The 23,263-nt window shown below is 53.8% G+C and overlaps 1 protein-coding gene across 1 annotated transcript in view; it reads left to right on the plus strand.

Moving 5' to 3' along the window:
* Positions 1 to 23,263, plus strand: part of PDE6B (phosphodiesterase 6B) — a 70,346-nt gene that overhangs the window by 42,626 nt on the left and 4,457 nt on the right. The window contains exons 4-20 of the mRNA XM_007955772.1: positions 2,434 to 2,574; positions 2,666 to 2,740; positions 3,902 to 3,966; positions 4,982 to 5,048; positions 5,301 to 5,348; positions 6,442 to 6,591; positions 6,860 to 7,003; positions 7,890 to 7,955; positions 10,777 to 10,923; positions 14,609 to 14,716; positions 15,286 to 15,395; positions 16,697 to 16,784; positions 17,469 to 17,569; positions 17,987 to 18,094; positions 20,340 to 20,403; positions 20,940 to 21,014; positions 22,565 to 22,648. Coding sequence (XP_007953963.1) covers positions 2,434 to 2,574; positions 2,666 to 2,740; positions 3,902 to 3,966; positions 4,982 to 5,048; positions 5,301 to 5,348; positions 6,442 to 6,591; positions 6,860 to 7,003; positions 7,890 to 7,955; positions 10,777 to 10,923; positions 14,609 to 14,716; positions 15,286 to 15,395; positions 16,697 to 16,784; positions 17,469 to 17,569; positions 17,987 to 18,094; positions 20,340 to 20,403; positions 20,940 to 21,014; positions 22,565 to 22,648 — 1,641 coding nt within the window. The remainder of the gene's footprint in view (positions 1 to 2,433; positions 2,575 to 2,665; positions 2,741 to 3,901; positions 3,967 to 4,981; positions 5,049 to 5,300; positions 5,349 to 6,441; positions 6,592 to 6,859; positions 7,004 to 7,889; positions 7,956 to 10,776; positions 10,924 to 14,608; positions 14,717 to 15,285; positions 15,396 to 16,696; positions 16,785 to 17,468; positions 17,570 to 17,986; positions 18,095 to 20,339; positions 20,404 to 20,939; positions 21,015 to 22,564; positions 22,649 to 23,263) is intronic.

Genomic DNA, 23,263 nt, shown 5'->3' on the forward strand with positions numbered 1-23,263 from the left:
ATATATTTTGGAGCAACACAACTCAATCCATAATGCCCTACCCTCATGTTTCCAAGTCCTCCCAAATATCTCCACCAGGGCATTTGTATTTGCATGCCTTCTGTCCTGGCTCAGGCCTTCATCACCCCAGCCCCACCCTAGGATTGCACACCTCTTGGCCAGCCTCAATTGTCTGTGCACTATCCAGGCCCCACACCACACAGGTCTAAGAGTGACCACCACCCACCCACCCTGAATCACCTCCATGGCTTCCCATGACCCTGAGATGCAGACAGATCCTTCATTGTGGCCCAGCCCCCATACACATCCCTCTTCACCTGGGAATCCTGCCTGCTCCCCAGGTCCTCAGCAGGACTGTCCCCTCCTCAGAAATGCTGCCCAGAGTCCTGACTCAGACAAACCTAGGCTCTCATCACACTGCTCATCATGGTCCTAAGTTTGTATTTTGTTCATATAATTATTTGATTAGTATCTTCTCCCTCCCCCAGGAGGACAGGACCCATGTCTGGTGTGGGCAATGGTTCTAAGCTGGGTTTGTACTAGGAAAAGCCCAGGGAATATGTGTAGAACCAACACACAAAAGGTAACAGTCAGCACACACATATACTCACATATGTGTACACATACATATACATGCATGCACACTAATACATGCACATCTTGACATATGCACACATGTGTGCACACATGCACAGCCATGCACGCTCACTCTCATGCACACACATACATGTACATACTCATGCACTCATGTGCATTCATGCACACACATACATATGTATACATATGCACACAGTCACACACGTGCACATGCATATACACCCATTTACACTCATGGTCACACAGATATGCTCAGATTCATGCAAAATCATGCACACACTCTCACATGTCTGTGCACTCACACCCCACACATGCGCACACACACAGACATGCATTCTATGCTTGTGTGATGACCCATGCCAGCAGGGTTGATGCTGTTCCCTTCACAGGTGGGCCTAGCATTGTGAATGCTCCCATAGTGTACTTAGTGACTGTGTCTCCCCTATCTGTGGACAGGACAGTGTGTATTTCTCCCCACTGGACCTATATTTCTCCTGACAGTGGCCTTGGCTTGTGTTTCTCCCCAACAAATGGACTTGGTGTTGGGTAATGGTTGGTTTCATCCATCACTTGCCAGCTGGTGCTGCAGAAATTCATGTTCCTGAGATTGTTATGGTTACTGCTCAGGGAGTCAAGCCAGGGGTTGACTGAAGGCAGGGACAGGCAAGAAGTGTTGGCTATGGGTAAGTGGTGGAGATTGACCAGAAGTCCCAGAGTAGGAGAGCTGAAAGCTGGAGGCATGGGAGCTTCTGGTCATATGTGAGTCCAGGATTTCAGAGGCAGAGTGCTCCAGGCATATAGAGAACATGGATGCCCAGGGCACTGATATCTCCCAGGATGGTGGCAGGTGGAGGTAGACAGGAAGCCAGAGGCCAAGGTCCTCATGCCTTGGTGAGGGGTGTAAGTGAGCATAGCCACCATGAGACCCCCAGTGCAGGGTACGGGATGCACAGGAAGGGGTCTGCAGGTGAATGTGTGCGGGAGGACTTCAGCTCCCCTGCAGAGGAGCATGGCACGTGAGCAGCCTCCTTCTGGTGAGAAGACTCTGGGGGGTGGAGTCTTCAGTAATTGCGAGGGACACAATGGACTGTCAAGGACCAGAGAGAGGGGCTGGTAGGAAGGGAGCTGCAGGAACTCACGTGGATGAAAAGGGGTCGGCACCAGCCAGCACTCTGTACTGGCCAGAGGGTGCACAAAACCATGAGAGGTGATGGGTGTGAGAGAGTGGGGACCAGTGGGGCCTGGGTTTGGGGAGGAGAACAGGGAGCTCCAGACTAGGTGGGGCAGAGACCAGCCCTGGCCAGTGGCCTGAGGCCCAGCCAGGGAGTGACGTGTGGGGCAGGGTCTGCCCGTGCCCCACAGGGCGTGGTGATGAACCATCACTCTGACTCACTTTGCTGAGCCCAGAGAAGGGCCTGACATCCAGGGAACAATGGATTTGTGTCTTCCAACACCAGCACTCACAGGTTGATTGACAGCAGTCAATCAGAGACCCATACACTCAGATCTCTGCATCTCAAGCTCACAGCAAGTGATTTAGTGTTCATTCATTCATCACTCATCTGAGTGCCAGGCCAGTACTAGGCGGTGAATGGAAGATACATGGCATCAGCCTGGTGGCCTTACTGTCCAGTAGGGTTCTGGGGCTCTCTGTGGTCATAGGTTGTGGATGGCACCCCAGTTCTGGAGCTCTTAGGGACATGCCAGGCGGCCGACACCCTCCTCAGGCAGGTGTCTGAACCCCAGTGGGTGTGCTGCATTGTGTGTGGGGGGGGTGCTGCTATCAGGTGGGTTTGGGTGTGTATGGTCCCACAGGTGTATCACCTCCCTCCCCAGGTGCTGTTGTGGTCAGCCAACAAAGTGTTTGAGGAGCTGACGGACATCGAACGGCAGTTTCACAAGGCCTTCTACACCGTGCGGGCCTATCTGAACTGTGACCGGTACTCGGTGGGCCTTCTGGACATGACCAAGGAGAAGGTGAGACCTGGGCCTCTCTGGGCTCCAGCCCACTGCGCCCAACTGCAGGCGCAGCACTGGCCACTCACTCCTCCTCTCCTCCTCAACCCAGGAATTCTTTGATGTGTGGCCTGTGCTGATGGGGGAAGCCCAGCCGTACTCAGGCCCACGCACGCCCGATGGCCGGGTGAGTCAGGGTGGGGCCGAGGGGATGGTCCAGGCCAGATGCCTCTGTTCCTCTGGCTCCAGCTCTAGGCTGGGAGAAGGGACTGTCCCAGCCCAACCTCTGGTGGGGCGGAGGAGGATGGCGTGGACACAGGACAGGTGGCCTGGCTGGCTGCATGCTCACCTGATGGGCAGAATGTCTCCCCGACTCTGTTCTTGCTGTTCTCCTGGGGGTGGGGCAGTTGGGCCTAGTCCCCTGATGAGGATCACCAGCCTGGTGGTAATAGCCAGTGCCTGCTCTGATTGCCTGGACCTTAACTCTTCATAACATCTCCTCTGGGTGGGACTGTGCGTGTGCAAACACCAGAGAGGCAGTGTGGTCCAGTGGGTAGAGGTGCAGTCTTTTGGGTCTGATTCCTTGACTGCTGACTAGGATCCAACCTGAGATGCACTGCCCAGGCTGATCGTGCCTCAGTCTCCCCCTCTGTCCAATAGAGCAATAACAGCACCCTCCTCACAGGGATGCTGTAAGCATTTGATGGGTCGTGTGTGTGAAGTGCATGTGGGGAGGACTGCACTAGTGTTGGCCACGACTGTTAGCCCGCACTGTGTGTGTGTCTGGGGGGCAGACCTGTGCCCAGATGCACGAGAGCCTTCCAGCCCCTGTGCAGATGTGGGCTGAGGATGGGAGGGGCGGGGGTACCTGCCCTGGCCAGGACTGAGGGGGAAGTATGTGTGAGGTCTTGGGTGTGGCCTGGGTGGGCCATGTGTGTGGAGTGCGGGCCCCTGTGTGTGCGGGTGTTGAGTGTGACATAGAGAGAAGACGGATCTAAGTCACTGTGCAGCACATGTTCCAGGAGCGTTAGTGATCGTCTGCATGTGTATGTACATGAGTATGTGCGTGTGTGATGTCCATATGTGTGTGTCTGGACTGTGAGTGGGGTGTGTAGACAGAGATACATGGTGGATATGTCTGTGTGTATAAATACATATGTGTGGGCACGGGTTGTAGGCGGACTGTGGTGGGTGGGTATGTGTGCATGTATGTGCCCGTGTGTGTGTGTGTGTGCATGTGTGTGTCTGGATGGGGAGGTACCTGGAGCTCTTCACCTGCTCAGGGAGGGTTCCCACCAGGGAGCTGGGACGAGGAGCCCCTTAATGACTGAGTGGTGTCATTTCTCAGGAAATCGTTTTCTACAAAGTCATTGACTATATCCTCCACGGCAAAGAGGACATCAAAGTCATCCCGTAAGTGCCCGGCCTTCCCAAGAAGCATCTCAGGGGAGAGTGGGAGTCCCCCTTCTGGCCCAGCTCAGCCCACACAGCCAGTGGGCCTGGCACAGGCCTGGGTCACAACGGTGCTTCCTGCTTTGTGGGCTCAGGGGAACAGGGTGGGGAAGGACATTGACTTGCTATCTTGGGGAGAGTGTAGAGGGGTGTGGGGAGGTGAAGGGAGTGACAAGCCTAAGGCACCCGTGGACATCCAGGGGACATCCAAAGGGATCAGGAGAGATGGCCAGGCAGGAGGCAGGGCTGGCCCCGTCAGCAGTTACTGACCGCTGAGGCCTTGGGTTCCCATCTTGGCTCAGCCAGCCCAGCCCAGGCAATGGAGCTGCTGGAAGAGGTAGGCCTGTGTTGCTCCCCCAGCTGGGCTGGGGAAGATGGGGCAGCCTCAGGACAGCAGCTGGTGGAGGGCAGGCCAGGAGGCCAGCCCTAGGGACATTGAGAAAGGTGGTCAGCCATCCCCAACCCCACGGCCGTATAGTCATGTGACCCCATGATCCCATAAACCTCTCAGGGCCTCTCCCACAGGCCTCAAGCAGAGACTGGGACCCAGGTGCCAGGCCTGGGCATAGGGCAGGGCCAGACCCACAGGATGGCACCAATACTGAACCCCAGGGGGTAGAAATGAAGTCGTGTGGCCCTCAGTAGGGGAGCTGAGAGGTCCCTACACAGCAAGGGGGTCCCGCATGGGCAGAGTCAGGCAGAGGGAGGAAGCAGCAAGCCCCACCCCCAAGCCCCTTCTCCTGCCTCTTCTCACCCTCCTCAAGGGTCCTCACCAGATTGCCACAACCACCAGCCTTCCTGGACCCATCCCACAACTTCTATACCCTGCTGCCCCTTGGAGCTGAGAGGAGGGAGTAGCAGTTAAAACACACATGCGCACACACACACACGTACACACGGTACCAAAAATCTGCACGCACACGTTTAATAACCCCCAGCGTCTGGGCCATGGGACCTTTTGCTTCTCTCTCCCCAGCACACCCCCAGCCGATCACTGGGCCCTGGCCAGCGGCCTTCCAACCTACGTGGCAGAGAGTGGCTTTGTGAGTCCAGTGGTGCCTGGTGGCCCCAGGGTCTTGCCCTCGTCCAGTGCCCCGATGCTTGTGTGTGCTTGTCTCCACATACCAGCCCTGCCCACCAGCCTGCGCACGCACCCCAGCCAGCCCTTGGCTAGTCTGCTTTGCCTAGTGGGAAGCTCACTTCTTGCAAGTGAAGTTGGGGTTGGGTGGCCCTTTTTAGAACCGGATCGTGCAGGTGACGGCCTCAGGTGAGACTGCTCCTCTGACCCCTTTCAGATCTGCAACATAATGAATGCCTCCGCGGATGAAATGTTTCAGTTTCAGGTATCTGCTCATTCATTAATAGGAATTGTATTTTACTTAGGAAGGAAGATGTTTGGCCTTTGAACCATAGACTGAATTAGTCTTTGCTGCGTGAGAAACAATTTCAAAATCTCAGTGGCTGGTAGCAGCAAGCATGAAGCCCATGCTCATGGGTCTACAGGTCTACGGGGTTCTGCTGAGCTTGGCTGGGGCTCCACTGGGGCTTGGCTGATCTCAGGCTGGCCTTGGCTGGGGCTCTGCTGATCTTGTCTGGGCTCGATTGATCTTGACTGAGCTTGGCTGAGGCTCAGCTAATCTTGTCTGAGCTCAACTGATCTTGATTAAGCTTGGGCTGAGGCTCAACTGTGGTTTGGCTGGTTGGTGCTCAGCTGATCTTGGCTGGATTTGGCTAGGCCAAGCTAGGCCCCACTAGAAGTTCAAGTCTGATCCACATGTCTTTATCTGGGAATATATGACCACATTACCAGAGCAGGCTGATTCCTAGGGGAGGCGGAAGATCAAATGGACCAGTGAAAACATGCACGCTATCTGTGACCCTCCTCTAGAAACTGGTCCCCTCCCATATCTCACTGACCAAATCCAGCATCAGAGGGATGGGGCCCGATACAAAATGAGAATGTGAGACCCCTTCTTCAAACATTCCTACAAGCTTTGGGACAGCAACAACAGAGCATACACCAAGTGTGGGCCCTTCTCAGAGTGCACCCATGTGACTGCACAGCTCACATTCCTGTGGAGCTGTCCTTGCTGGGAAAATGTCCCCCTCGGAAGGAAGATGGGCAATCTACTTCCATAGAGATACCACCTCAGAAACCCAAGGAGGGATCGCTATGAGTCAAAATCGACTCAACAGCAGTGAGTTTGGTTTTTCTGTTGTTGTTGTTGTTCCTCCTCTAACAGGAGAAGTCACATCCCAAAATGCATGGGGGGTGAAATTCACCTGCAAAGAGGGAATGAAGAACCACCAGGAACAGTGAACCAATTACTCACCATATGAGAGAAGCATAAATGGGGGTCACACTCTCTGAGTGAGAAGGCCTGGCCAGGATCTGAACCAGAACTGGAGGCCATCTCTGAAGTCCTCTCCCTGCAGGAGGGTCCCCTTGACGACTCGGGGTGGACCATCAAGAATGTCCTCTCCATGCCCATCGTCAACAAGAAGGAGGAGATCGTGGGGGTGGCGACGTTTTACAACCGGAAAGACGGGAAGCCATTTGATGAGCAGGATGAAGTTCTCATGGAGGTCAGGTCCTGTCACCTGCATAATGGTGGGGGACACCGGCTGTTGGGGTGTGTAAGCAAATATGAAGCCTGGGGACAGTACAGACAAGGGAGAGCTCGAGGTCCCATTCCTAGAAGCCTCTGGCGGGCACCCTGTGGAGATGTTCAGAGCACTCGCTGCATCCAAGTGGCCCCTCAGGAACCCACATGCTGAGATGCAGGGCCTGGCACACAGCAGTTGTTCCGTACAGATGTGCTGGGGTGAGTGATGCTGCTGTCCTGTCTCTCAGTCCTTGACGCAGTTCCTGGGCTGGTCGGTGCTGAACACTGACACCTATGACAAGATGAACAAGCTGGAGAACCGCAAGGACATCGCCCAAGACATGGTCCTGTACCACGTGCGATGTGACAAGGAGGAAATCCAGGCGATCCTGGTACCACCCCCATCCCTCCATGGGTCCCTCCTCTGCCCAGCTGGGAGGCAGCATCCCCCAGGAGGCAGGGCACACCCCTGGGGTCAGATGGCTGGCTTCAGGCCTAGTGGCACCACACATCGTACGCCTTAGCATGGGTTTCTTCTCTGGGCCTTAGTTTCCTCCTCTGTGGAATGAGTGCCTGCCCTGTAGGCTGCTGTGAGGATTCCATGCATCACCCTGGGAAGAGTTCAGGGCAGTGCCTGGGAGACAGGAATGTGCAGGGATATTAGCCACAGCCACGCACCTTGCCACTTACCTTGGGAATTAGAGACCCTGGCAATACCTTCCCAGGGTGGTTACTGTCCTCCGTGGCCCAGATGTTAACCAGCTCCCTGGTGGGACTGTCAGAGCCGCTGTCCTGTCTGGGAGGGCTTTGGACAGATCATCTCCTCTAGGGATGGAGAACTCAAGGACAAAACAATCCCCATATTAAGGACTGTGGACACTGGGTGTTGAGTACTCCCATAATCCCAGCAAAGCCACAGCTGCTTCTCATGTGGTTGAGCCTCAGGTACCCTGGAGCCCACCTCCTTTCTGGGCCCCAGAGGGCAACCTGAAGAGGAGTGACATGGATTCATCAGGAGCGAGAGACCCAGTGTACATCAGAGTGGGTGTAGGAGCCCACAGAGTCACTGGTGTGTCAGATGCTTAGAGCCACTGAAGATAACAGGCCAGAGAAGGTGCAGTGAGTCAGGGACACAGAGGCTGAACTCACAGTGGCTGCTCAGGGTGGGCAGAGTTTGCCTCATGTTCATGGTGGATGTAGGATGGCGTCGATCATCCCCCAAGCTCATGATGGTGCCCACAATGGGTGTTTCATAACACACCTGTCGTTCTCTGTCAGCCAACAAGGGAGCGCCTTGGGAAGGAGCCAGCAGACTGTGAGGAGGAAGAGCTGGAGAAAATCCTGGTGAGAAGCCGACTCCATCCTCCGGGTGCAGACTGGGAGCTCCTGAGAGTGGGGGTGTGGGGTCTCCATTCCATCCTCTGGGTGCAGGCTGGGAGCTCCTGAGAGTGAGGGTATGGGAGACATCTCCACTGCCAAGGAGAGACTAGGGTGTTCTTTGAGTTTGTAGAGTCATCTTGTGAGGGTCTCCTGTGTGTGTGTGTATGTGTGTACTTCTCAGTATACATGTGTCTACATAACCACTGTGGAGCCTTGGGAATATACGCCACAGAGTGTGTTTGTCCTGCTAAAGAATTAACTTGATGTCTACACCACTGAGCTGTCAGTGTGTCTGTCTGTCTCGTCAGTTGATTGTCCCGACTATCCAGTGTTTTGGTGTGAGCACATGACTTGGACTGAGTGTCCATCTATGTTTGCCTAGCTAATGAAGTTACCAGGTGCCTATGGCACTTTGTGTGTGTGTGTGTGCGTGCATGTGTGTGCCTGTGCACACATCTGTGTGTGTCTCACAGAGAACACCGTGGGTTTACTATGTGTAATGTCTTCACCATCGTGCCTGTCTGTCTCACTCGACCAGGACCATCTGATGGCTGTAGGTCTTAGTAGGGCTTAGACTAAGCATCTAAATGTGCCGAGCAGGTTCTGGAAGTTAATTTGTATCTGGAGGACCAATGTCTGTGTGTGTGTGTCTCTGTGGAGTGTGAGTCTGCGTGGGATGTACCAGTGAATCTATGTGTGTAACTTCTGGTTCCCTAGTGCCACTCTGACAAGAATATACCACAAATGGGATGCTTGAACAAACAGGAGTTTATTCTCTCACAGTTTGGAGGCTTTAAGTCTGAGTTCAAAGTGCCAGGCTCTAGGGGCTGGGTGAAAGCCCCTCAACTTTGGGCTTCAGCTCTGCCTCCTGCTCCCGGCCCACTGAAGCTGGAGGCTTTTCTTTACTCAGACAGCTGCTGGCTGCTGAGACTGACAAGCCCAAGGTTGACAAGTAAAAAGGCACAGTCCCAATGTTACCAAACCACATGGCAGGCCATTAATTCAAGTCCATTGAAAGTCCCAAGATCAGCAGAGCGTGGCAGACTGCTGAACAACGACATGGCTACATGCAGGGTTCAAGGTGCCGTAAGCTAGGGACCATTCCCAAAGCTGTTTCTTGTGTACGGGAAGCAGCCCACATCCCCAAAGCAGCTACTCAGCTGCTCCAGCAGATTCCACCATGGAGTTAAATACCAATCTCACCACGGAGAACAACTACATCCACTCAGCCAGCCACTCAACCAGGCCGGCCAAGATGACACACAAACTTAACCACCACAGTAACAATGTGTCCACACCTACGTCTGTGTATCCAGGTGTGCATCAGTGTATCTAGGTGTGCACACACGGATCCACCTGTGTGCTTGAGTACCCATCGGTGTGCCTGTGTGTCACGTGTGCCTGTGTAACCATGTGTGTGCACTATAGCCATGTGTGCTTGTGTAACCATGTGAGTGTCTGTGTCTCCATGTGTGTGTGTTTCCATGTGTATCTCTGTATCTATGTGTGTACCTGTGTGTTGATGCATATGCCTGTGCATTTATGTGTGTGCTTGTATGTCTGTGTGCACGCTGTATCCAGGTGTGTGCCTTGTCTCCATGTATGTGCATGTGTCCATGTGTATGATAGTGTTTCTGTGTGTGCACTGTATCCATGTGTGTGCCTGTGTAGTTATGTGTAAACCTGTCTGTCTAGGTGTTTTGTGTTTCCATGTATGCCTATGTACCCATCTATGTGCCTGTGTATCTGTGGATTTTGTTTTGTTGTTTGGAAAATATAATTAAAAACAAAATTTACTCTCAACCCAGAAAGCCTCCCAATAAAAACAGTTTTACTTTTGAATACACATTAAAACAGAATGTGATACTGCCCAGGCAATCCACTAAAGAGATTGCAAAGACAGAAAGAATTCTTACTCTTTTATATAGCTAAGTGGATACAACCTATGACATTCACATTCTCAAGATAAAATTGTAATTTTTTAGAATCTTTATGGCAGGACCCACTTGAGATCATGTCAGTATCCTTTTAGGAAACTGGGTGATAGGTGTGTGATCTACCTTGATGGCTACATTTCATAAGACAGGCTCCCAGGTCCTGGAAAAAGTATCCTTGGTTTGTATATTTTCAGAGCAGAGAAAGAACTGACAATGACTAGTTTCCTAAAGTCGATGCTGAAAGAGAAGGGAGGAGGGCACAGCTTCCTTATGTTTTATTTGCAGCTGCCCTTACAGTGTCCCTGTGTGTGCATTCATAACTGTGTGTGTGTCCATGTGTGTGCCTGCACATCCATGTTTGCCTGTGTGTCCATGTGTGTGTCTGCACATCTATGTTTGCCTGTGTGTCCATTATGTGCCTGCACATGTGTCTGTGTATTAGTTCTTCTGTGTCTATATAATCATGTGTGTGCACTGTGTTTTCATGTGTGTGCCTATGTATCCAGGTATGTCCCTGTGTATCTTCGTGTGCCTGTATACCTTTTATGTGCATGTCCTTGATGTGTGCTTTTATGTGTCCCTGACAATGTCATTGTGTCTGCCCAGATGAGTGACTCCCCTGGCATTGGAGCACTGGGTGGAAAAAGAGGGGAGGAAAGTGGGCCAAGGAGGTGGGGGCTGTGACAGTCCCAAGCTGCAGGCCAAGTGCCTAGAAGTGCAGGAGTGCCCACAGAAGCTTGAGGAGTCAGGGAAGCTTGAGGCTGGACAGCGGGTTCTGGGAGGAGATGTCAGGATCAAGGAAGGGCTGCAGCGTGCTCTGCTCCCCTCAACCTCGCCACCTGCCACAGAAAACAGTGCTCCCGGGGCCCAGCAAGTTCGAAATCTACGAGTTCCACTTCTCAGACCTGGAGTGCACGGAGCTGGAGCTGGTCAAGTGTGGCATCCAGATGTACTACGAGCTGGGTGTGGTCCGCAAGTTCCAGATCCCCCAGGAGGTGAGGCTGGCTGCTGGGAAGGGGCAGCAAAGGGTTCCCCAAGACAGGGATGGACCAGGGGGAGAGACAGAGAGATGAGGGAAGAGGCCAGCCACCTGGGCATCCATTTGCATAACAGTCTCCCTAAAAGTTGTGTCTTTTAGATTCCCTTTTCCTGTCTGCTAAGTATTCTCCTCCTTTCTGAGAATGTTCACATCCTTGGAAGCCAAGTCTGAGTCTTGATGAATGAGACAGACTTGCTGAGGGGTAGGAGAGGGTGGGTGAGGAAAAAGAGGAGCTCAGGGGTGCCTCCCAGATGTGGGGCCATGTCCAGCTAGAGGGACAGTTTGGGGCTGCAGCTGGAAGTCTTCCTCTGGACATGGTATTGGAGATGTCCTGGAGAAAAGAGTAACTGGGTGTGCACCTGAGGCCAGAGCACAGAGCAGAGTCCAGGGTGGAGACGTGCACTTGAAATGAGCTGATGAGCAGGGAATAAAAGCCAGTTGCCTTTGAGTCAACTCTGGCTCACAGTGACCCCATGGCTGTCAGAGTGAAAGGCCACCATAGGGATTTCAGGGCTGGTTTTTCAGAAGTGGATTGCCAGGCCTTTCTTCTGAGTCACCTCTGGGTGGACTCGGACCGCCAACCTTTCGGTTAGCAGCCAAGCACATTAACTGCACCACCCAGGGGCTCTTAAGTTGCTACGTTGTTAGGCGCCGTCAACTCGGCTTCACCTAATGGCAACCCCATGTGCAACAGAACAAAACACTGCCTGTCCTGCACCATCCTCACAGTCGCTGCAACCTCTGTGTCAATCTGTCTTGTTGAGGGTCTTCCCCTTTTTCGCTGGCCCTCTACTTTACCGAGCATGATATCCTCCTGCACTCCCGTCCCCAAACACGTCCAGAGAGCTGGCTCAAGCTGATACAGGCCCGTGGGGCTGCTCTACCAGGCAGTTCTCCAAAATGAACACTGACACGGCTTTTTAAGTTCACTGTTCAGCCCTTTCAAAGGGGCAGGAGTAGTCAGGAGTTCCTCTAAAAGTGAATCATTTACAGAATTGTGAAGTTAAAGCATAAATTTCCTCAGAGACATTGGCTAGAAACCTGGGGGAATGTTCAGAAGTAAACACACTGAAAGATCCCTGGGAAGTGCTATTCTGGTTTCCTAGTGCGGCTCTGACAAGAATATACCACAGGTGGGATGGCATTAACAAATAGGAGTCTATTCTTAGGAATTTTGGAGGCTGGAAGTTCAAGTTCCAAGTGCCAGGCTCTAGGGCCTGAGTGAAAGCCCCTCAACCTCGGGCTTCAGCTCTACCTCCTGCTCCCGGCCCACTGAAGCTGGAGGCTTTTCATCACTCAGGCAGCTGCTGGCTGCTGAGGCTGACAAGCCCAAGGGCAACAAATAAAATGGCACAGTCCCAGTGTTACCAACCACATGGCAGACCATTGATTCAAGTGCACTGAAAGTCCCAAGATCAGCAGAGCATGGCAGGCTACTGAACAACGACTCAGCTACATGCAGGGTCCAAGCGTGCCACAAGCAAGAGACCATTCCCAAGGCTTCTCCTTATATACGGGAAGCAGACCCTAGGGCAGCTACTCAGCTGCTCACAGTAGATTCCACCATGGAGTTGATTACTAGTCTCATCATGGGAAATACTACATCCAGCTGCCCAGCCACTCAACCAGGCCCAGCCAAGTTGACACACAGACTTAATTACCACAGGTGCCAATATAATTAAAAGTGCTGACCATGCCCCTCACACAAGGAGTGTTGTTGTTAGGTGCTGTTCAGTTAGTTCTGAATAGTAGCTTCTCTAAAGCCCACTCCCTCTACCGCAGATTCCCCGGGGGCAGGAAGTGAGGCTGCCTTGTTCATCATTGTATGCAAAACGGGACAAAAAAAAAACACTGCCTTCCAGTTGATCTTGACCCATAGCCACCCCTCCTTGGGTTTCTGAGGCAATATCTCTATGGAAGTAGATTGTCCAATATTCCTTTTGAGGAGTGGCTGGTAGGTCTGAACCACCAGCCTTCTGGTTAACAGTCAAATGCCTCAGGCATTATGCTACTAGAGCTCCTCCTAAAACGGGGCAGGCAGGTAGAATACACTCAGCAAATATGTCTAGAATAAATGATAGGAGGGTGAGTGAGTGGATGGGAAGGACGTGGATGGGTGAGTGGATGGATGGGGGATGGGTGACTGGATAGGTGGGTGGATGGATGAATGGATGAATGGATGGATGAGTACACAGATGGGTGGATAAGTGGATATAGGTGCATGAATGGATGGGTGAGTAAAAGAATAATATGGATGGATGGATGAGTGAATATTGGTGGTGGATGGATAGGTGAGTGAGTGGGTGTATGGATGGATGGAAGGTAGGTGGGTGGGTTGATGGACAGACGCATGCATGGTTGGGTAGATGGATGGATGAGTGAATGGGTGAGTGGATGGTTGGATGGGTGGAGGGATTAATGAGTGGACAAATGGATGGATGGATGGATGGGTTGATGGATAAATGCATGGTTGGGTAGATGGATGGATGAGTGAATGTGTGAGTGGATGGTTGGATGGATGGAAGGTAGGTGAAGGGATGGGCGAGTGGGTGAACAGATGGATGGGTTGGTAAATATAAATCATAGGCAATTTAATCATCACTGGGTAGTCACAAGAGGTTTGTGATAGAGTGCAGAGGAGCTAGAACCTGTCCATCATATGAACAGAAAGCACACAGCACCCTCTAGGGTTTGAACTCAGCAGAACTCCTCAGAGATCACCACAGAGAGGAAGGATGGCTTTCCTAGGGTCCCCAACTCTGTACCCCTGCCTGTGGTCTTCTCGCTCCTCTCCTGCTCCCACCTCCACTCCACAGGGCATGTGGCATCTGCTTCCTCATGGCCCAGGTGAGGCAACCTGCTTTTCTCATAGAGCAAGTGCAGCAGGCTGGCGTTTTCAAGAGAAACATTTATTAAATACTAAGGGAATACACAAAATAAAAATTAAAGAAAATAGTAACAATTTTTAAATAGTTCCAGGGAGGTTTCTGACCCTGAAAATCGCAGTGATCTGGGAGAGAAGGGGCTCACACAACCCCAGAGCTCTCCCCTCCTGCCCACCCTCAGCCTCTGGACCTTTAGCCGCCATGTTGTCTCTCCAGCACTGGCTGCCAGACTTCCCACACATCCATCCCATTCAAACACCAACATCTAACACTGACCTTTTCTCCTTAAAATACCCAGCTTTCCAGGGGCCCCTTCCAGTTTTAAGCTGGGCAACAGGATGGAGGCTCTAGAAGCCTAATGAACAATGGAGCAGGCCTTAGCTTCTGCCCTGGCCACCTCAGGCTTCCCCACCACAGCCCTCCACCCATTGTCTGTGCTCCACCTCGCTCCCCACTTGGGAATGGGGCTGGGACTCGGCAGGTTCACCTGCTAAGGATGGTGAGGCAGCTACTAGTGAATCAGTGGGGAAGAGGGAGGGTCCTGGGAGCCTAGGAAGTGGGACATGATGGGGTGTGTGGGCCGACGGGTGATGGGATGGAGACAGTTTCCACCATGGGGCCATCGTCAAGGTAACATCTTGGTGGGACTCACATTCTGAGATCCAGGCAGCATCAGCTTCACAGCCCAGAGCCCATGTGTGTCCCTGCCTCCCCCTCAGGTCCCAGAGCCCATGTGTGTCTCTGCCTCTCCCTCAGGTTCTGGTGCGGTTCCTTTTCTCCGTCAGCAAAGGGTACCGAAGAATCACCTACCACAACTGGCGTCACGGTTTCAACGTGGCCCAGACGATGTTCACACTGCTTATGGTGCGTGGATGTGGCGGGCTGGGCATGGTCCCTGTGAGCCCAAGGATGCCTGCAGGCGGGGCAGGAAATGGTCCCACTGAGCTCAGGGGTGCCTCCAAGATGGGGCTGGGCATGGTCCCACTGAGCTCAGGGGTGCCTCCAAGATGGGGCTGGGCACGGTCCCATTGAGCTCAGGGGTGCCTGCAGGCGGGGTGGGACATGGTCCCTGTGAGCCCAGGGTGCAGACAGGGCTGGGCACAGTCAGGGATCCGTAAACACTCCCAGGCCGTGTGCTGAGAAGCCCCTCCCCATCAGACTCCTGGCTGACCAGGGTTGATCCAATCCTCCTGGCTCCAAAGGCCCCACAGGTACCTAGATATGGGGGTGTTCTTCCACATGGGGAGGAGGGGGAGGTCCCATCGGCAGGGATAGCAGAGGAGGCCAGCACCCCTACAATGGTGCATCCCCATCCCCAGGATGTAGGTGGATGGGACGTGGGCCTCACAGGGAGGGAAGAGCAGCCAGGCAGGTGACAGGGCAGGGGGCCAGGGCTGCAGGACTCAGGGGCATGGGTGGCCCTGTTCCCACAGACCGGCAAACTGAAAGACTACTACACAGACCTAGAGGCCTTCGCCATGGTGACAGCAGGCCTGTGCCATGACATTGACCACCGCGGCACCAACAACCTGTACCAGATGAAGTAGGTGGCCGGGGTGTAGGCAGCAGGGGCTGTGCACACCCCACCAAGGAGGGGGGCCTCACAGCACCTTGGTGGGATCTGAGCACCCCATGTGGGGTCAGGGTCTACAGCACACCTAGGATGCCCCGCCCTGCTGATCTGGGACAGGATCCAGAGTGAGGTCAAGAGGCCCTTGGGTCCCCAGCATAGGGGCAGGCACCAAGACCACGCCTCAGCCCTCACCACAACGCAGGCTGCTTGTCCTAGTGTCCAGGCTGCAGTAACACATACCGCAGGCAGGGGGGTGGAGGAGCAGCAAGGTGCTGCCTCAGTTCAGGAGGCTGGAAATCCAAATGCAGGGCCACGTCTCTGCAAAGGCTGTGGGGCGGGGGTGGGGGTGTCCTCCTGGTATCTGTCAGCTTCTGGTGGCTCCAGGCATCTTCGGAGGGTGGCTGTCTCCCTCCGTGTGTCCCACTCTGTGTCTGTTCTCTCCTTTATAAGACACCACTCAGAAGGGATCAGAACTAGGGCCCAGTATGAATTAACTGATGCAATAAAACCCACAAAAGCCGGACCCTTCAGGATCAGTGCAGGAGATCCTGGATAGAGTGGGAGAACAATGTGGAATGAAACTCAAACTCATAAAGAAAAAAAAAAAAAAAAGACCAGGCTTACTTGTCGGACAGAGCCTAGTGAAACCCCTGAGACTATGGCCCCTAGGTGCCCTTCAGGGCTGGAATTGAATCCACACCTGTGATTTCCAGTCAAGCAAAAAACAGGCATATGAGCTGAACATTTACCTGAGGTAGATACACTCCTTGGAGAGAACACGCATGAGAGAAAGAAGGGCTGTGTATGCACAGGGAGACAGCTCAGGAGGCAGGAGTACATGGAGGGATGGACACAGGAAAGAGGTAACTATCGGGAGGAAGTGGGAGGGGAGCTGTGGCATTGTGGGAAATTGCAGTCAATGTCATGAGACAAAGTGTCTGTGTATCCCCCAAATCACAATAAAAATTAAATACGTAAATAAAGCCAGACCCTTCAGAAGGTGGAAGCGTGTCCAAGAACAATAGGAAAGCCATAGGCAGAAATGAAAGACAGAAAACTCGCGAGACCTGGAAAAACAAGGCTGTGCAGTCGAGTTCCGGCTCTCACAGTTTTCACCGTTGTCCCTTCAAAGAGAGACCCTGTTTCTAAACAAGGTCACAGTCACCAGCACAGAGGCGAGGCCTGCCACGTCTTAGGGGACACAGTTCAGTCCATCACACTGTTGCTGAGGCTTCGAACCTTCTTTTTTTAAAATGCACTCGTCTCCACAGGTCCCAGAACCCCTTAGCCAAGCTGCACGGCTCCTCGATCCTGGAGCGGCACCATCTGGAGTTTGGGAAGTTCTTGCTCTCTGAAGAGGTATGTGTCTTCGTTCCCGGAGTTTGCTCGCGAATGTTTCTTGCCTCATTGACGTGGCCGGCATACCACACCCTCTCTGGGCTCCGGGGATGCTGCATCGGTCGCTGACCCTGGGGAGCAGGTGCTCTGGACACACAGGGAAAGGCCCCGGGCTGAGGTCTGTGTGGCCCCCCGGTGGTGGCGGCTACACTGGTGGCTGAGACCAGCTTTGGGCCACCCTGGAGGTAATGGCAGACAGTGGTGACTTTGTAAAGGGCTGTGTGGTTAGGTTTGTGGCTGGAGCAATCACCAAGGCCAGTGGGGCTGGAGGCCAAGAAGGCAGGAGGCCTGAGGCTTGGGCTGAAGTGGAGGTGGGAGCAGGAGAGGAGGGGTCTGGCCAGACCAGGGTGGTGAGGGGCAGGAGGACCAGAGTGCATGGGCTTGGAGCCCCCAGGACATCCACCGAGCTCAGCGCTCTCCCTGCCTGCCTCCCTTGGCTGTAGTCTGGGAAGCCACGTGGGCTGGGGCTGATGGCAAGAGGAGGTGCAGGTGCAAAGACCCACAGAGGGAGGAGGGCAGCTGGAACCGGGTGGCTTGAGTGCTGTGGGAAGACTAACCATGAACGTGGGGGATGCCTGGGGACACGGTGGACTGGCAGCCCTGTGTGTGTGCCAGGCCTGGTGACAGGCGCCCCGGCCCCTGCAGACCCTGAACATCTACCAGAACCTGAACCAGCGGCAGCACCAGCACGTGATTCACCTCATGGACATCGCCATCATCGCCACCGACCTGGCCCTCTACTTCAAGTGGGTGCCGCCACCTGCTGGGCCCCCAGGGAGGCCAGAGAGGGAACCCCTCCAGCAGGCGGGTCTGCACCTCGCCTGGGTCCTCCACCCCAGCCCATGGCAAGAAGAAGTTGCAGTCCAGCCAGGGCGAGGGCTGGCCAAGTTCAGATGCAAACCTCCTGATGGTCACCCTACTGTGCCCCAAGCCCAAGCCTCTCAGACAGGTCCCGACTCTCCCACAAAGGGGCGATTGGAGTTAGGCTCAGGGACAGTGTGTGGAGGGCACAGGGTCCCAAGTGGGGTGGGGCGGGGAGCGGGGCCCGCTACTTGGACGGGGCAGTGATGTTGGAGTGGGGAGCCCTGTGCACACCTGAGCCCTGCCCCATCTCTCTGCACACCCTCCCGGCCCACACCTCTGCCCTTGTTCTGGGGCTTTAGGAAAAGGACCATGTTCCAAAAGATTGTAGATGAGTCCAAGAACTACGAGGACCGGAAGAAATGGGTGGAGTACTTGTCGCTGGAAACCACTCGGAAGGAGATCATCATGTGAGCAATGCTGTGCCTGGGGGGCGGGACCACTGAGGACAGGGCTAAGATGAGGGGAGGCAGTGGGTCCAGGGGGCTGGAGACCATGGCAGGGGCAGGGGCCAGGGGAAGAGGGAGGGGTGTAGGGCTCCCCTGCAGGACACCCAAGGTTGACGTCTGATAGTGTTCTCTGTCCATTCATCAGCTTATCACTCTTCCAAATCTTCCCTGTGGACAAGTTAGGGAGAGCTCCCTAGGGTCCCTGGAATGCTTTGGAACAAGAGTAGCTCATCTCTTAAAGATTTTGTTTACTGAGGCCCAGAAGCAAATGCTCCCTCCTTATCCAATGATTCCATTCCCAAGAACTTAGCCTAGAAACCCACTTGTACATGTGGGATGTGACAGGCACATGAGGTTGTTCACGTAGCACGTTTGTGGAAGCGAAATAGAGGAAATAACCTGTATGTCCATCAGTGGGAGGGCCGCTAAATAAGCGATGATACATACGGTGTGTCTTACTCAGGGTCCCTGGAGAAACAGAACCACTGAAGTAGTTAGAGACTTACTTCAAGGAGTTAGCTTATGCAGTTGTGGGGGCTGACAAGTCCCAAAATCCATAGGCCAGGTGGCAGGCCAAAGACCTGTGGGCTTGGGTCCCAAGATCCACAGGTCAAGGTGATGGAAAGAATGCAGAGTGGAAAGAGTGGTTTCTTCCACAGCATCTGTTTACAGTCTGGAAGCAGACCACACCAGAGCTCCTTTACTTTGCATTATGGAAGGCGATTACATCACATCACATCACATCACATTACATTATGGAGGCTCATTACGGTGTAGAAGGTGATTACATTGCATTGCACTGCATTGCAGAAGGTGATTACATTCTATTACATTATGGGAGGTAGAAGCTCTGGTGGTGTGGTGCTACCCAGAAAGCTGGCAATTCAAACCCACCAGCCACTCCTCAGAAGGAAGACTGGGCAATCTACTTCCATGGTGATACTGCCTTGGAAACCCAAGGAGGAGTTGCTATGAGTCAGACCCTATTTGACAGCAGTGAGTCTCTATACAAAGGAGCTCTGGTGGCCTAGTGGTTAAGGCATTTGGTTGTGAACCAAGAGGTCAGTGGTTCAAACCTACCAGCTGCTCCACAGAAGAAAGATGAGGCAGTCTGCTTCCATAAAGATTTACAGCCTTGGAAACCCAATAGAGGTCACTATGAGTCAGAAGTGACTTGATGGCAGTGAGTTTGGTTTTTGTTTTCTAACACTATGCAAAGTCCCAGGGAGCTCTGGTGGCATAGTGGCTAAGGCATTTGACTGCTAACCAGAAGGCTGGTGGTTCAAACCCACCAGACACTCCTCAGAAAGAAGACTGGGCAATCTACTTCCATAGAGATAGCACCTCAGAAACCCAAGGAGGGGTCACTATGAGTCGAGTCGACTCAATGGCCATGAGTTTGGTTTATGGAAGGTGATTACACTGCATTACATTACATTACATTACGGAAGGTGATTACATTGCAGTATGGAGGGTCAGTACATTACATTTCATTGCATTACACAATTAGACTAGTGTTTGGCAGAACCACTTGGGAACCTAGCCAAGTTGCCACAATACCAACCACCACACAATGGAGGATGATGACTCTGTACAACATCAAAGCTCTTTCTGGACTGACCCAGGAATATCTCAAAGATACATTGTCAAGTTCAAAAATTAAAGCAATGTGTTTAAAACACACACACACACACACAATTCTCTCTCCTTCCTTGCTCTTTATTTTGAGGAGAGGCAGCCCGGAGCTCGGGCTCAGCAGCCCTTGCAGGCCTTTTCCCTGCTTTGTGGCCTTTGGCACAATTCACTGCACCTTCCTGAGCCTCCGTGTCCTCATGTAAATTCCGAACGTCCTCCCCGCAGGACTTCCTCGGAGCAAAAACGATTACATCACCTATTCCAGTGCCTAGCACCTAGAAGTCGCCAGCAATACCTGTTGTCTTTAGTTTATGAATGCACAGAGGTGCTGAGGGGCGGAAGGGCCTTTGGGGGCTGTAAGAATGGAAGGAAATGAAGATGGAAGTCTAGGGGTGGAGGTGGGGAGAAGGAGCTGGATGGGGGCAGAGCTGGCGGCTACTAGAGGCAGAAGGTGTGGTGTGGACAGTGAGACCCCATTACTGAAAGGACACTTGGGTTTGGACCTGCCCCGCTCTCTTGGAGGGGAGAGGAGGAAGCCCTGGGTGTAACTGGAGCTCCCTCTGCCCCACAGGGCCATGATGATGACTGCATGTGACCTGTCTGCCATCGCCAAGCCCTGGGAGGTCCAGAGCAAGGTTAGAACTCAGGCAGGCCCATGCCAGACCAGGGTGAACACCGCCTGCCAGTGCCCGGGGCTCAGATGGCATTTACGGGGAGCCTCACATGGAGGAGGTGTCCCTGGGTAGTGCAAAGGTTGGTGGTCTGAGTCCACCCCAAGGTACCTTGGAAGAAAGCCCTGGAGACTTACTTCTGAGACTTCACCATTGAAAGCCTCTGAAATGCAGTTCTACTGCACACGTGCAGTCGCCGGGAGTCAGAGTGGACTCCACAGTAACCCATTTTACACGTTTTCAACTGAAAACAGCATTTGCAAGTAACACTGAGGGCTGCTTCCTTCTCTGGGCCAATCCAGGGGACAACGGCAGAAGGAGCCACAGTGTTCTTTGTGTTTCAGGCCCAAGGGTGGCCCAGCCCTGAATAGTGAGGGGCCCCAGAGGGTCTGTGGCAGAGAGAGCCAAGAGGTCAGAACTTGGAGCTCACAGGGAGGGTGTCCCAACCTGTTCCAGTGCAGCACTGAGCCCCACAATGACTGTACTTCTGTGCCCTTCAGGTAGCTCTTCTGGTGGCAGCTGAGTTCTGGGAGCAAGGTGACTTGGAAAGGACGGTGCTGGATCAGCAGCCCATTGTGAGTACTCCCTCCAGAATCTCTGAAAAGATCGGACATCAGCTAGGGTTTCGGGAGTCTCCAGGTTCTGGAGAGGTGGCAAATAGTGGACTGCTGGGATTCCGTGGCCCTGTTCCTTCATCTCCCTTTGTGGGGCTCATGGTGACAGGAACCAGGAGTGATGTTAGGTGGCTCTGGATCTGGGTAAAGGTATGGAAAATACAGAGTTTGAATAAAAGCGTGGTGACCATACCGAGGTAAAAAAGCAGTTGTTGAAACTATAGACCCAGCTATGGGCTCAGTAAACCAGAGCCTATCTGTGTGCATGGCAAGAAGGCAGGTCTACAGATCAACCCTAGCTGAGCCACGAACCATGCTCCAGGAAGACCCAGGGGAAGGTTTGACCCATGAGGGGTAGGGAGCCCAAGGGCCAGACTCCAGAGAAAGCAGGGAGCTGGTCATGGGGAGATGGACAATGCCACCGTCTTTAGGTCAGCCACCTGGGGACAGGAATATGCTGTTCATACCACAGATGGCACATGGATAGGAACCCAGGGGACATGGACAGCATGGGACCGCTCTGTTGGCACGTGGAAGGGATGGGATATTACACACCAGCTGCGGTCAGTGATGAACTGCTGTCTGGAACTCGGGGCTGAGAAGGCCTGCAGACCAGGTGTAAACTCAGCCGGAGAGGATGCCTTCATCTCCTGAGAAGCACAGTCTATTGTCCCTGAGCCAGGGGACTGGGGGTGACTTTGAAGAAGGGTGCAGTATGCGGAGACTAAGGGCAGCTCCAACAAGTGCACCCGGGGTCCGCATCAGAGAGTGGCTAGGGCCAAGGTGGTTGGGTTGGGTCAGCACCATGGACAGAGTGCTGAGGGAGGTTCTGTGGGGCTTGGGAACAGCAGTTCATACAGCCAGGGTCCCTCCCCACTGTCCCAGAGCTCCCACGTCTTAATCCAGCTTGAGCCAGTCCCCAGCGCAACGCCACGGGAGCTCTGGGAACATGGGGAGGAAGTCAGCACTGGGAACAGCTCAACAGGCTGTGGTTCTGAAGCCCCAGGACCTAGGGCAGGATGGCAGGGCACAGCAGGGCATTGAGGTCGCCACCAGTGACCTCCAAGTCAGTGCCAACTCCCGGTGCCCCGTGTCTGAGTAGAACCGCGCTCTGTAGGATTTCAGTGCACGATTTTTCAGAAGGAGGTTGCCCGGTCTCTCTTCCAAGGTGGGTCTGGATGGATTAGAACAACTGACCTTCCATTTACCAGCCAAGGGTATCAGCCGTTTGCACCACCAAGGGACTCAGGGTCTCTTGACGCAGGGCTGGTCCTCCCAGGCCAGGGCTCCTTCTGCAGCCTTTAGGCTAGAAGTGGAAGGTGGGGACACACTTACTCTGTCTTATGCATGTCTCACTGGAGTCTCTGAGCTGGGGAGCTGCGTGAGGTCCTGTGGGGCTCCAGGGCAGTGGGAGGCAGACCCCGGACCGGGCTGGGCACGGAAGCTCCTGCTGGAACACGACAGGCGTGTTGTCATTCATACTCACCATGTCTCTGCTTCCTCCCGACAAGCCAATGATGGACAGGAACAAAGCCGCTGAGCTCCCCAAGCTGCAGGTCGGCTTCATTGACTTCGTATGCAGCTTCGTGTACAAGGTACTGGCCGTTCCCCCCAAGCAGTGGGGCAGCATGGAGGCGGAGGGGCTGGGAGGCGACGAGCTCTTGGCACAGGGCAGAAGGGAGGGCCGTGTGGGCTGGGTTTACAGCCCAGACATGGAGCTGGACAGAGACCAGAAGGGGCATTGTCACGGGAGGCAGGTGTGTGTGGGAGTCACGCCAGGGTGGCAGAGGAAGGCAAGTCAGAGAGGGCACAGGTGTGTCCCCTGCTTTTTCTCCTGGCACTTGGCATCAGGACAGGTGTGCGTGAGTCAGGCTGGTACCTCTTTGTCACCATGGTGCGGGGCCTGGCCCCTTGCCTGGCCCGTCGTGGGTTTGCAATAAACATGTGCTGAGTAAGCGATGCATAGAACCGGAATGCTCCCTAGGAGTGGGGATGTTGAGAGGCGAGAGTGTGTCTTGGTTACTTGGGACACGTCATCAGGAAAGACCAATCACTAGAAAAGGACGTCCTGTTTGATAGGGGGTCAGCGAGAATGGGGGGGAACCCTCCAGGAGATGGGGTGACACAATAGTGACAACACGTGACTCAAACATGCCAACGCTCGTGAAAATGGCACAGGACAGGCGGCGTTGCCCCACTGTGCTTAGGTC

The sequence above is a fragment of the Orycteropus afer genome, unplaced genomic scaffold, assembly GCF_000298275.1.
Source record: "Orycteropus afer afer isolate SDZICR_OR568_19922 unplaced genomic scaffold, OryAfe1.0 scaffold00539, whole genome shotgun sequence".
Classification (NCBI taxonomy): Eukaryota; Metazoa; Chordata; class Mammalia; order Tubulidentata; family Orycteropodidae; genus Orycteropus; species Orycteropus afer.